General features: G+C 42.1%; 1 protein-coding gene across 1 annotated transcript in view; it reads right to left on the minus strand.

Annotated features, from left to right (window-relative positions):
* Positions 1–309: 309 nt before the first annotated feature.
* PKIA (cAMP-dependent protein kinase inhibitor alpha) overlaps positions 310–12,654 on the minus strand; it is a 43,803-nt gene continuing 31,458 nt past the window's right edge. Inside the window, exons 2-3 of the mRNA XM_066625863.1 lie at positions 2,665–2,842; positions 310–1,679 (exon numbers count right to left, since the gene is read on the minus strand). Of these exons, the coding sequence (XP_066481960.1) occupies positions 1,600–1,679; positions 2,665–2,815 (231 nt within the window). The 5' untranslated portion in view covers positions 2,816–2,842 and the 3' untranslated portion in view covers positions 310–1,599. The remainder of the gene's footprint in view (positions 1,680–2,664; positions 2,843–12,654) is intronic.

Below are 12,654 nucleotides of genomic sequence, written 5' to 3' on the forward strand. Positions count from 1 at the left end.
TAGGAGATGGAAGCTCCAGCCAGCGATGCCATGTGCCTTGTGCTTTGTCAAAAACCTGGTGGCGTGCCTAGACAATTTTAGTGCCTTGTCAGTGTGCCATGAGATGAAAAAAGCTGAAAAATCACTGTTGTAGAGGGAGGAAACTGTGCTAATGAGGCATAAGCATACTGCTGGTTAGTTATTTATTAAACACTAATAACTGAACTCAATACTGAACAGAGAGTTTACACATCTAACAGTAGATTTCTAGGTGACAACTAACCACAATACGTATAATTGGAGAAACAACAGCCGTGGCCACAACAGTAATGGGGTTTCATTAACCAATGTTCAAATTTACTAGAAAGCAAAAGTTACACCAATCCTTTAGTGAAGTTTACAAACATTTTAAAAGTGCATAACATTTGGAAGAAAAGAAAAAGTGACATTTTAATTAAAAAAAATTAGGGCTGGGGAACAGCTCTGTGATTTGTGTTCACTTGATTGCCACAAGAATACTTAATTTTCTCTCCAGTTTCAGTTACTGAGAATACGCCAGTTATAAACAACATAGTAAATTCATCATACCAGGATACAGGTATTTACTAGCTTACTGGGGTTCCTTCCCACATTCATCTCCCTCCGCCCCCTGCCCCCCACACACACCACATTTCTCCTTCTACATTATATTGATAAGTTTGCTCTTAAAACTATGGGACTAATAAAATAAGATTTAAGAAATAATTCCATGAAGGATGAGATTAAAGAAAAGATTCAAACTGAATCTTAGATTCCCAGCTGGCTACAGGCAAAGTGACCTAACTGTACTGAGAAAACACGAGACACATTAGACTTTACATCAGTTACTTTGTATGGTCATCTCATACATGAAAGGATGCTAGCTTTAGCTATTTCATCAGTTTAGAAACTGACTTCATAATCTATCATGTGTACACCACCACGCTATGCCAAGAAAGAAAGAAAAAAATCACAACCCAGCACAAAAAATAACCCCCCTAGCCCTTTCAAAATAAATGGTAGAAAAAATTCACAGTCACAGAAGTTGCCTTTGAAAGGATTTTGAGACGGGGCAGTGAGGAGTGTCTAAATTGTACAATATAAAACATTGTAAGTAACAGAGCTGAAAACACAGAAGCAGAGTTCTTAAAAAAACAAACACAAAAAACAGTGCTTCCCTTGCAGGTGGTTTTTAATAGGTGAACACTCTAGCCAGACAACCCCTGCAGATCACTGAAGCCATTGTCATACAATGCAATTCAAGCCTCTGGTGAGCTGAAGGCCTTTTGCTGCTAGATCTAGTTTGCCCTACTTCCTACAGGCATTTCATCAAGTGGTCATTCTTGCAGTGGGATCCATCTGCCAATAAAGTCTCAAATTCAGCAACAAAGTCTCAACCATTGCTAACAGAGGTAGAGAAAGTTCTGTCTGCTGCTGCGACAGCCCACATTTCCATTTTTAGCACTGTGCTGTGCAGGTTCCAGTAATGAGACCCATCCATTTTTTTGTTCATCAGCTTGCTCACAAGATACAATTTTTTCCCAACAGGCTCTTGCTGCTGGAAAGCATCTTGCAGCTGCTGCCATCAGTCAGAGTGGGATGTCAGCTTTCTGGTTTTGCTGCTTCCCCCTGGGCCTCTCCACTTTGCTCTGCAGGATTTCTTTGTGCATCTCCTTCCCCTTCTGCAAGAAACAAAAGAAGGTGAACATGTAGTGACAAGTTGTCCAGACCAATCTAAATGAGGTCTGAAAATGCTGCCACATTTAAGGCCATCGGATAAGATTGTTGGACTAACTTGGGCAAGACACTGCCTTTCAGATTTACCAAACACACAGGGTTAATGTGAGGACAAGATCCAAATAATAAATGCACTCTGAAGTACTATATCAATTATCTAGAAGAGAACATGAGATGTGCCTTATATGCTGGCAGAGACCAAATAGCAGAGAGCTGTCCAACTTGCACCAGCAACAAGTGTTGTCATAATTCATGAGAACGGTACTGTCCTTGCAACAACCCTGGATCCAAAGGTTAACCAGCAGCACTGAACAAGGATGCCATGCAGAAATAGTTTTTATGCTCCCACAAAATAATTCAGGCACAAGTATAAAACCACCCCCACCCCCAATGCAGAAGCAGTGGACAAAAGTGCCACAATCTCATAATCAACAAAGAATGGTTATTTTTTTTAAAAAAATTCTTCCTGAAGATAATTCTCTGAACAGAGTTTTGTTTTGCACAGTTCATAAGTAGTAAAGCAACAACAAACTCAAAAATGCCAATGTGACAGTTCACAGATACAGAGGAGAAACTGAACTTTAACTACCAACATTGATCATCAAGGTTTGGACATTTGGGAAGGGGTCTCTCTTCCACACCCACCCACTCTTATACTGGTTCAACTTATTAGTTCATCTAGTTCTTCAAGGCCACAGGCAGATATTTCTTTCACCCTGGCTTACGCACATCCTTTTACAATGCTAGGAACTAAACCTGGGACCTTCTGCTTGCAAAATGTTTCTTCTGCCACTGACCTATGACCTCTTCAAACAATGATACAAAGGCACACCTAAGAACTAGCCTGGCACAAAGGTAAGTGCTTATATGTTACTGTCCAGGTTATGGCTTCCACTAATGCCCACTATTGTTTCTACTGAGGGTACTTACCAGTTTTGTTTAAATCAAGTTCTGATAATTTCAGGGATAGTTCACTAGAATTCCCACTTGTAGAGGATACAAGGATGTCATGAAGGGCATTTCTTCTCCCGGTTCTTCCGGAAGCAATGAAATCTGCATATGTAGATTCCACATCAGTCATTGCTAACCAGTATCCACATAGCAGTACCTGAGGAAAACCAAAACAAACCTATATTTAGGATTCTAGAAAAAGAATGTAACAAGGAGCTGAAGATGAAACATGATATGCTCAAACACATCCCAATTTGCACAATGTATGGATATTTCTCATCTTATGAATTACTTTGGGAAAGCTAACAGCATACACTGAAAAATGCTGATTGTACGTAACATTTTATTATGGTATTTTCAGAACAACAATTATTTGGAAAGAGTAGTCAGCAGGTAACCATTCATATCCAGGATCAACTGGGATACATACTAAGGAATAAAATACCTTATTTTGACTTAAAAGTTATTCAAAGCATATGGCATTTTCACCGGGATACCTTCTGAGAATTTTCCCACAACAGTGGCACAAAATGGAAGTTCAAGGCATTGCATACAAATAGCCTCATCATAATGCTATATTATTGCACTAACCCAGCACTGTAACTGTTGCCTGCAATTCTAGGCAAGGAATTATTGGTAGTTCATTTCAATTACCCACGGTAAATGCAAGGTGATAAACACATTGCCCCAAATCACAAAACGTAATCTATACCAAATTATGAAATGGTGTCCTTGTCTCTCAATCCACACTGCCCCAACACTAATTTTCTTTATGCTTTTAGCACCAATATGGGCCAAGAATGAAGTTCATAAAACCAGTGCTTTGGACTGATCTCAAAACCATGTGGGTACAAATAGTAACCTTTCTTTTCTAGTTCACCATAGGCATTCAAGTAATAAATATTGTGTCCATCTCATCTAGTCTCATTTATTTAACATAGCTCCTGCCCTTCAGAACCAAGCCTCAGGCACAACACAGATTAATAAAACTGAAAAGTATAAAACCAAAACCACCACCAATATCAACACATATCCAAAGAGAAGAAATCTACATAAGTGCAAGTGTCTTTCCTCTTTTAAATATAAGATTTTTGGGTGTTTTGTTTTTTTTACCAGTGTGCAAGGTCAAAAGATCCAGCAGGCACCTGTTAGGAGAAGCTTCCACAACCAAGATGTCATAATCAAGAAGGCTCTGCTGTTTAACTTGCAGTTTTCACTGAAGTGTGGGTGGCACTGGAGCAGGGCCTTGCCAACAGTCTCCGTGAGCGTCTGTGTGCATCTGTTTGTGTTATTATGGAAGGTCAGATTCCCTCAGGTACGCCAGGACTGAGCCATGCAGAGCTTTAGAAAGAGTCACCAGGACTTGGAACAGCACTCAATACCAGATAGGCTGCCAGAGCAACTGACAAAGCCCTCACCTAATGTGCTTTTCCTGACAAGTGAAGGATAGCTGCTGCATTCAGCATTGCCCGAAGCTTCCAAACTAATTTTAAAGGCACGCCCACACAGTCTTGACTCAAATGGCTTCATGAGGAGGGATCTGAAGTGTAGGTTCAGATATCCACAACTATCATACTGGCTCTCTCAGCCTCCATGTCTCCACTACTTCCAAACAGAAAGGCACTCTTGAGATAAACCTATTCTTGACAAGCCTTTGTCTATTTTGGTCTTTTAACTTGTGTTTTTCTTCTGCAATCTCTCCCTTACTCTAAGCACAGCCAAGAGACAAATAGCTATATGAGCCTTCCTGGAGCCAAATTGAACAGTTATTTGAGAAGCAGGCGGAAAGGGATTAGGTACAACATTTTTATGGGCTAAATATAGCCATGTTGCATGTCTCAGGAGTAACTTATCTACGCAGTTGTTTCAACTGATGAAACTTCTGAGAACAGCATGCGACAGGGCCCCATGGCCCAAACACTGACACACTAACTTTTGATGCTGCAAACAGACTTAAAACAGAGGTCAGAGTCCTCTCAGGCTTCTTTCTTTCCTAGTAGGAACACACTTGGTCTAAAGATTCCCTTAAATGAACAAAGCCTTTCACTGTTTCCATCTCTTATATAGAAGTCTGTCAATTTAAATTCCCTAAAAATCTCCCTTGCAGGAAATGAGTGGATATTGTTGGCAAATGAAGGGGTAGCAGGAATCACTAGCCTCTCTCCTTCATATCTTCTGCCCGCCCCCCCTTCACCTGGAGGCTGCTGCCTTAGAGCAGATCAGGATAGCAGAAAACCTACTTGGCTCCCTTCAAATTGCAGCTCTTTCATTGACCCGTGAGAAAATTGCCCCAACATGAAGTTCAGCCAGATTAATACAAGGGACAATCACCAAGCAAGCAGCCACTCTTCACGCCTGGGTCTGGTTTTACAATGTCTGGGTATGACTACATCATACCAACAGAAAGTTTCAGAACATTGAAGTGTAATGGAACCAGTGCAGTAACTAGTGAGTTAGAGCACATGGGAAACTGCTCATACTAATAGTTTGATGCAAGCTACACCACAGCTCAGAGACCATATAAATGGGAAATAATGGAAGTAGGATAGAACAGGTTAAGTATTTGAAATACTCAGGCATAAACTTCCAATATAATGCCTCTTGGACTACCCATTGCAAATCAGTAATAAATCTGATTAATACAATGGCCATTATTTGTTTCTTTTATAATTATGGTAACCAATCTGTTCCTGCTGCACTAAATGATTTTAATGCTAAAGTTGGCCCACAACTTTTATGTGGTACCCCACATTGGATTGGTACATTGGATCACTCCTTAGAATGCATTTAGTCCAAATTTCTCCATAAAATCTTGGGAGTGCCGAACTGTGTGACCTGTGTAGTGCTTTGTTTGCAAACAGGGCATGGCTCACAGCCATTAAATACTGGCTTCGATTATTCTGACCCCTCTAGTCTTATCTACCACTTGCTTTTAGAATCTGTCTCTAACTGGTTAGCTTACATTGAAAAGAAAATTGTGTCGTTGGTTTATCCCTAGATTCACTATGTACGCTCTCTCAGAGGACTCAATGTAGTCTCTTGGACACTGAATTGCAAAATCTCCATTGTGTAGCTAAAAAAATTGCACTCCTCCAAGCTTGAAGATTCCACTAAAACCTGCACATGTGGCTCCATTTTTACATTTCTTGCCAAGCTCCCTGCAATGTGGAAACTTTTCTTTGGCCAGGTTCAACATAATGCCATCCACAGTCCTATTAGGTAGATTTCTAAAAAGGTACCATATTCCCTGCAAGCAAAGCATTTAGTGAAATGATTTTAAAGTTCTTTTAAACTGTCCTTTTTATACTGAAATTTGTGTTAGATATTTAAAGTCAATTTTGGTAAATAAGATGGGTATCCTGACACTATTAAGATTCACTTTATTTTGAATGCATCCTTTCCAGACATAACTGAGAAGGTAGCGACTTTTTTGCAATGTGCTATTGCAGTGCAGCTTTATAAGACAGTGTCATTTTGATGGTGTATTTGCATTTATTTGGTAGTCTTTTGAGAGTATCCTTTTTTGTATGTTGGTTGCTTTTTATGCAAATAAAGGATTGGAACTCCACAAATCCGGCTGTGCTGTTGCTATAAGTAGCAACTCGATTTGGGCCTGCCAGTCAGGTAGGTCAAACAAGCAAGAGTACTGTGATATCCCAGCACATAGTATGTAGAAGAATGGCAACTGGCACAGGCTAACCACCCTAGTAACAATTGTAACAGGTAAAACAGTCCTTTTTTGCTCCTTAGTTTAGGCTTTCAGTGGTGTCAGGAAAGAGGAGCACGATGACATTGAGTGGCACCACTAAGCCACCCAAAGCTTGTTCCTGATATCTACAATACCTTTGTGACAAGTTATATATCAGTTGCAGAGAATTTGGCTAGGGAAGGAGACAGGTGCAAGGTGGGTGTGGTGGCATGAGAGGATACAGAGATTTTCCAAGGGTGAGCTTTATTTCTGTGTACATAGAGGACCTCCCCCCCCCTTTAAAATATGTAGTTACCATTATTTTATTTTGGGTGGCTGCATTTCAAAACTTACAGGTATGCAACTAATAATTCACTATCAGCATATAGCAGTACTTCCTAAACTTTTTAGCATTGGGACCCACTTTTTAAAATGATAATCAGTTACAACCCACTAGACATAAAATAGATCTAGAAAGTATTATACTTAATAAAATATTAATTACTAATAATTAGAGTCCTGTGCTCCTGAGGCTGCTATAGACCTTATATATATATAGTATATGTGTGCAGTCATTTGCTAGACTCTCCCTAGAAATGGAGCTCAAGGACTGTTCCCCAAACCTGTACAGTCATTCCAGGGTACCCAGAAGGTTGAACTGCAGAGCAAGATGTACACTTAGGGACTTCCAGGCCAGACAAAAGATTGAAACTGGATTCATATGTGGGCTACAGCATGCCAATTACTAGAAAATTGGAAAATGTGACATTTTAATTTGGGGGTGTGAAGATAGCTGGAATGGTAACCTGGTATGAGGTTAGCAATTGTCTTCTGCAAACTGGGCAAGGGTACTTGCAAAGCTGTTGCTTTTTAATGTTTCAAAAACTTTTTGTGACCCACCAAAAATTAGCTTGCGACCTACTGGAGAGTCCCAACCTATAGTTTGGGGAACACTAGCACATAGTCCTATCTCAGAATACACTATGCGACAAGACATTACTTGCATGAAAAATGTAGCATTTTGATCCCTCACTTGTCCAATATTTACCAGTTTCTATTTGTCTATTGAGGTCTTTGTCTGATCCCTTTATCCAGTGCTGATTTTGGAGACCAAGTGCAAAGCCACTGCGTAATTAGGCAAATAACCAGCTGCAGAAAAATCACTCCTCAAAAACAAACAACGAAGCAGGATACTAATTTAGCATCAATCCAAGGCTACACGCTAATTATTCTGTGTCAGGCTGCAGATTTACAGCAATCAGCTAACGCAGCAGCTTGTTACAAGGCTTGTTCTCAGGTCCCACTAAAAACTGCATCTTGCTCTGCTGACTGCAATGGGTTTGCCTGGCAACCAACATGAGCATGCCATTGCTCATTGTCACTGAAACAGTCTTTGCTGATTTCATGCTGGCTTCTAAAGTAACCAAGCTACACACTCACAGAAGTGTGTGGATGCTTTACATGCCATGCTTTGTAGCCCCTTCTCTGTTTCTTGCTTTTTTGTATCCTGAGCTGCCAATCTCCAAAGAGACCACCAAATAAAAACAGGTTAGAAAGGATGTCCATAGCTATAAGGCAACTGACCAATTCTACCTTGACAAAAAGCTATATTCAGATGTTACGCCATCCACGCACAAGGGTGGTGGTGGGGCGGCATCCTGGCTAATCAAGTCCCAAAGGCCAGTGTGCTCACCAGCCCTGCTCCTGACTTTCACACATCTGGTACTTGTCCACATTTGATGCTGTCTTCTGTAGATGAGTCCTGAACACATGGAGGCCCAGGGTAGGGACATGGGCAACAAGCATATTTGGTATGTCTAGCCAGCACATTTCCATTTACTTCCCTCTTCTGTAAACATTGATGGACAGCATAATATTTTGAAAAGAAGCCACACCCAATCTCCCAGAGGTAGCTCAGAGCCTGAAGAAGCTACTCCCCCAAAAGTTTTTCCTTGTTTCCAAAGAAGCAGAACGCATTCAGCTATGAACAGTGTCCCCATGCAATAAAGACTTTCAGTCCAATTCTGTCTAAAACCCTGTGTGCTTCAGCTACATCCTGTAGGGCAGTGAATTTTCAAATTCACAGGGAGAGTTTGAGCTGCTCCAAGTTCTTACGGGGCCGGGGGGGCAGCAGGGCTGGGGAGGAAAGGGATCCCCAGGATCGCGCCGCTCAGGGGGGTTGCAGGGGTTGGCTGCACGTATGTGAGCCTCCTGCAGCCTCCCAGGGGTGCTGGGAGCTCTGCACGACTTTCTGCAGGGCTTCCCGCAGCTTCAGAAGTGAAAGTGGAGCAATCACACTCCACTTCCGCTTTGGCGGAGGCAGGACACAATTGCTCCACTTTCGCTTTCAAAGCTGCGGGGAACCCTGCAGAAGATTGCGCAGGGCTCCCTGCAACCCTAGGAGGCTCAGGTACGTGCAGCCAAGCCCTGCAGCCCCCCTGAGCCTGGAGGCAGCTCCTCCCTGCCTCCAGGCTGCCCCCGCCCCTTAAGGGGAAAGTGGCCAGGTCCACAGGCTGGGGCGCCGCAACACCCGAGTCTGAAAGCCCTGCTGTAGGGGATTTTTGTTTGCTTGAAGTCTCCTTGGGGTAAGAAGACGTTTGTCCCCTTGCCCAAAAGTCAGTCCCAGAACCACTTTGGCGCAACTCATACTTGTACCAGTTCAATCAGTGGCGCAACTCTATGTTGCTCCATGCAAGTAGCTCAGGTCTAGGAAGGGGCTCAAGATTCAACGTGCACCATCACGGATCTGACCCTTCTCCTGGGCCTGATCCACCATCCTCCCCACCGCCTTTCACCTGCAATACATTTATTGTTTGCAATGGACTCTATCAATACAGTGAAACTTCAGCTTAACGAACTAATGGGGGCGGAGGAGAAGATGAGTGTCCACCAATGCCAAAAGTCCATTAAATCCAAATGCATTTATGACGAAATGCAAAATGTATGACTGGTTTTTAATGAAGCAGACTTTGTCTGAATTCTGTTAAATTGCTAGTTCTCACTTCTAGATAACACCAACATGTTCCAAGTATAGTAATAATCATGCGTATGTTACCCAACCTTTTTTTCCCCAGAGAAAGAGCTTCAGTATGTGGCAGGAGGTCTAGCATAAATACACACACAGACAAGCAAATTCTCTTTATTCATGCAGAACTTTTTTTTTTTTTTTTTAATACCACATACCAAATAACCATTTAATCTGTGTAAAAGCATGTCACCCACTGCAGGTCTTGTACACACAATAATGCCATAACACCACTTTATACAGCTCTTTCTATGCATTATTTTGATGGTGTCCTTAATCAAACCTGAAAGGTGAGTATTATCCCCTGTATTGTAGGTGAGTATTATCCCCTGTATTGCAGCCAGGGAGTTGAAGCTGAGAGGGAGTAGCTTGCCCAAGGCCATCTAGTCAGGTCATGACAGAGATGAGAACCAAGGAATGCATGGTGATATTCGCCTAGTGATATCTGAACCAGGGAAGTCCCTCTTTGCAGTTCAGTCTCCTAATCACTATGCTACAACAGCTCTCACTAGTCTGATGAGTTGTTTGCGCAGATGGGCCAGGCTCGGCTTATTATGCAATTATGAACATGGTGAGCTACACTGTAAAAATATAGCTTTAAGGAAAGAGAATGGGGAGAGGAAATATTCTACAACTGCAGCTCAAGACACACAATTCCTATATATACAGCCCCAACACAAAACCACTATTTAGAGGAGGTGCCAAGACTACGCTTTCACTTCTTTCCACCCTGAAAGCATTCCCAAACCATAATAGCAGTTTTCCCTAGCAGTGGAGGCAAGGCAACTGCTACTTTGGTACATGTGCTGGGGCTCCCAACCTGGAGAAAGGAGAGGATGTCCTTTGTGGGAGCCCAGTAGAGCACAGTGACACACCAGAACAAGTCAAGGCCATTGGGTACTGAGCAACATCCTGATGGACCTTCACTCAATGGCAAAGAGTGCTTTGCATGCAGAAGATTCCAAGTTCCATTTCGGACATCACCTGGTTGGGCTGGAAAAGACCCCTGGCTGAATTCCTAGAGAGCGACTGCCAGTCAGTTTAAGCCTGAGCTAGATGAATCAATACAGTGAGTCCTCACTTAGAGTTGTTTCATTTTAAGCCATTTCCTTAATGAGAAAAAAAAAATCAATTCCTGGCCAAGGCCACTGTCTATGTGAAGTTTGCACAGTCTCCCAGTGTCTGCATGGGTTTTCTCCAGCCCCAAAAGCTCACATTAATTTCAACATTTACTATTAGAAGTATTTAGAATTTTGGTGATGTTTTTGTTATGAGAAATATGTTGTAGGAATGCAACCCTTGTTTATGTATATCAATTAGCCAACAGTAAAATTGGTTTCATTATAGTTTTGCTTAAAGTTGCAGTCTGCAAGAACCTATCAACAACTTTCAGTGAGGACTTGCTGTAGTTTGCCTCCATACAACTTCTAATGCTCCTGGGGAGACAAGCCTATAGAAGATTTCCCAATAGCAAATAGTGAGCAGAAGAAACAAGGTAGTGAGAGCAGGGAACAGGAGATAGGGCAAGGGCAACTGGTAACAATGGACCAAACTAGACAGGAGGCTGGTACATTCATATGTTTAAACATGGATATTCCCAAACACATATCACATATTAACCCTTTTAAATTTTGGCTGTAAACTTAATGATTCACCCACCCCTACCCTGCCTCTATAAGTCCTCTCTTCAGGTAATTTTTCCCAGCTAAGTTCACTTCCAGTATCAGTGGCTAGCTGAGAGAAAATGAATTTGGGGAAGGGAAGACCTCAGGGAGACAGCCTTGCTTGCTTTTGTGCTTAAAAAGGTTCTTCTGGTATTAAAAAAAAAAAAGTCAGACAGTCCATTCTTTGCTCATCAAGCAATTGGGGCAAATTTGTTCATAAGGCTGCAATCTTATACACACTATCCAGGGAGTACATTCCATTGAATTCAATGAGACCAACAGACCAACAGCACCATGCAGAGGATTGTGCTGTTAGAGAACATTATGGAATACTAGATGTGACTGTAGTAGATAATGTCAAGTCAGAGGTAGAAGTAGGGTGTGCAGGACCAGGGACAGCTCTACAGGAGTCAACAAGTTGAACTCTGCTACCTGTTGAAGCAATCAACCCTTTTGGTAGAGGTACTAAAATTGTTTAAGCATTGCCATACTAGGGCAGTGAAAGAAGGGACAGCATCCTGGCTTGCAGCCTTTTACTGTTTGCTCAAGACCCTTCAGCATCTGAGGTGGGCATTCAGAGGAAAGCAGGTGCCTTGGGCAATCACTGTGGTTGCTTCTTATTGTGCTTGCTTCAAAGTCCAGGCCCTCCTTGTCATGGGGGTTTGTGGACTGAGATCCAGCTAAATGTGAAGTATGTAGGATCTCCAGCGCTGCCTCCTCTGGACCTTCAAATACTATTTGGACTCAGGCACGTGACACTGGATTGGGTCTTTAAGCTAGTTTGCATTTGAGCACAGAACTGTTAAAAACACACGGTCATGTCTGTGTTTGTCCTGAATACAAATGCGCCGGGGACCCCAAAGCTCAGGTCTGGGTAAAGTGGTCAATTCGTGAGTTGGCAGGAAGCAGTGGGAATCTGGGGAACAGGACTAGTAGAAACAGTGGTGGCAGTTGGGGAGAAAGAACAGAAAGTGGGCACAACTGGGTCTGATAAGCAGTTATAATATTCGCGCTATGAGCTTTTGTTTCCAGGAACCGATCTCTTTTAAAATAGCAGTTACTATCATCTAACTTACATTACTGTCATTTTTTTTATTGAAATAGCACCTGAAGGGGATGTGCTGGACAGATAATCAAGGATACTGTGTGTGAATCCTTTCACTGCTGCAAAAAACCATGAGCACTGGTCCAGTCTGGCCTTAATAGCCCTTGCTGAGTTATTACTACAGAACTGCGGAAGAAAGACCATTATGTTTTCAGACACTGAAATACAGCAAGTATTTTTTATAGCATGGCCGTCTTCCAAAGAAGAAGCAAAGGCCTCAAGTTTCAAAGGAAGAATTAGGACATTTCTTCCAATAAAGAATGAAAGCTTGATAAAGGACTAATAACGGAAATAGTCTGTTTCCAGAGGGCAGCCCAGCAGAACAATAAAGCAGACCCCAGTGAGGACATGGAAACACAACTTTTTAATCTGGTCTGGGGTCTTGGAGCTAGGAGGCAAGTTAAGCATGAATTTCATCATTTCAATTACTGCACTTGTATGATAGTTTTAGCTGCCTGAATCTTGCCATCACAGATCTGCCCCAGAG

Source organism: Tiliqua scincoides, chromosome 4, assembly GCF_035046505.1.
Source record: "Tiliqua scincoides isolate rTilSci1 chromosome 4, rTilSci1.hap2, whole genome shotgun sequence".
In the NCBI taxonomy this organism is placed as follows: Eukaryota; Metazoa; Chordata; class Lepidosauria; order Squamata; family Scincidae; genus Tiliqua; species Tiliqua scincoides.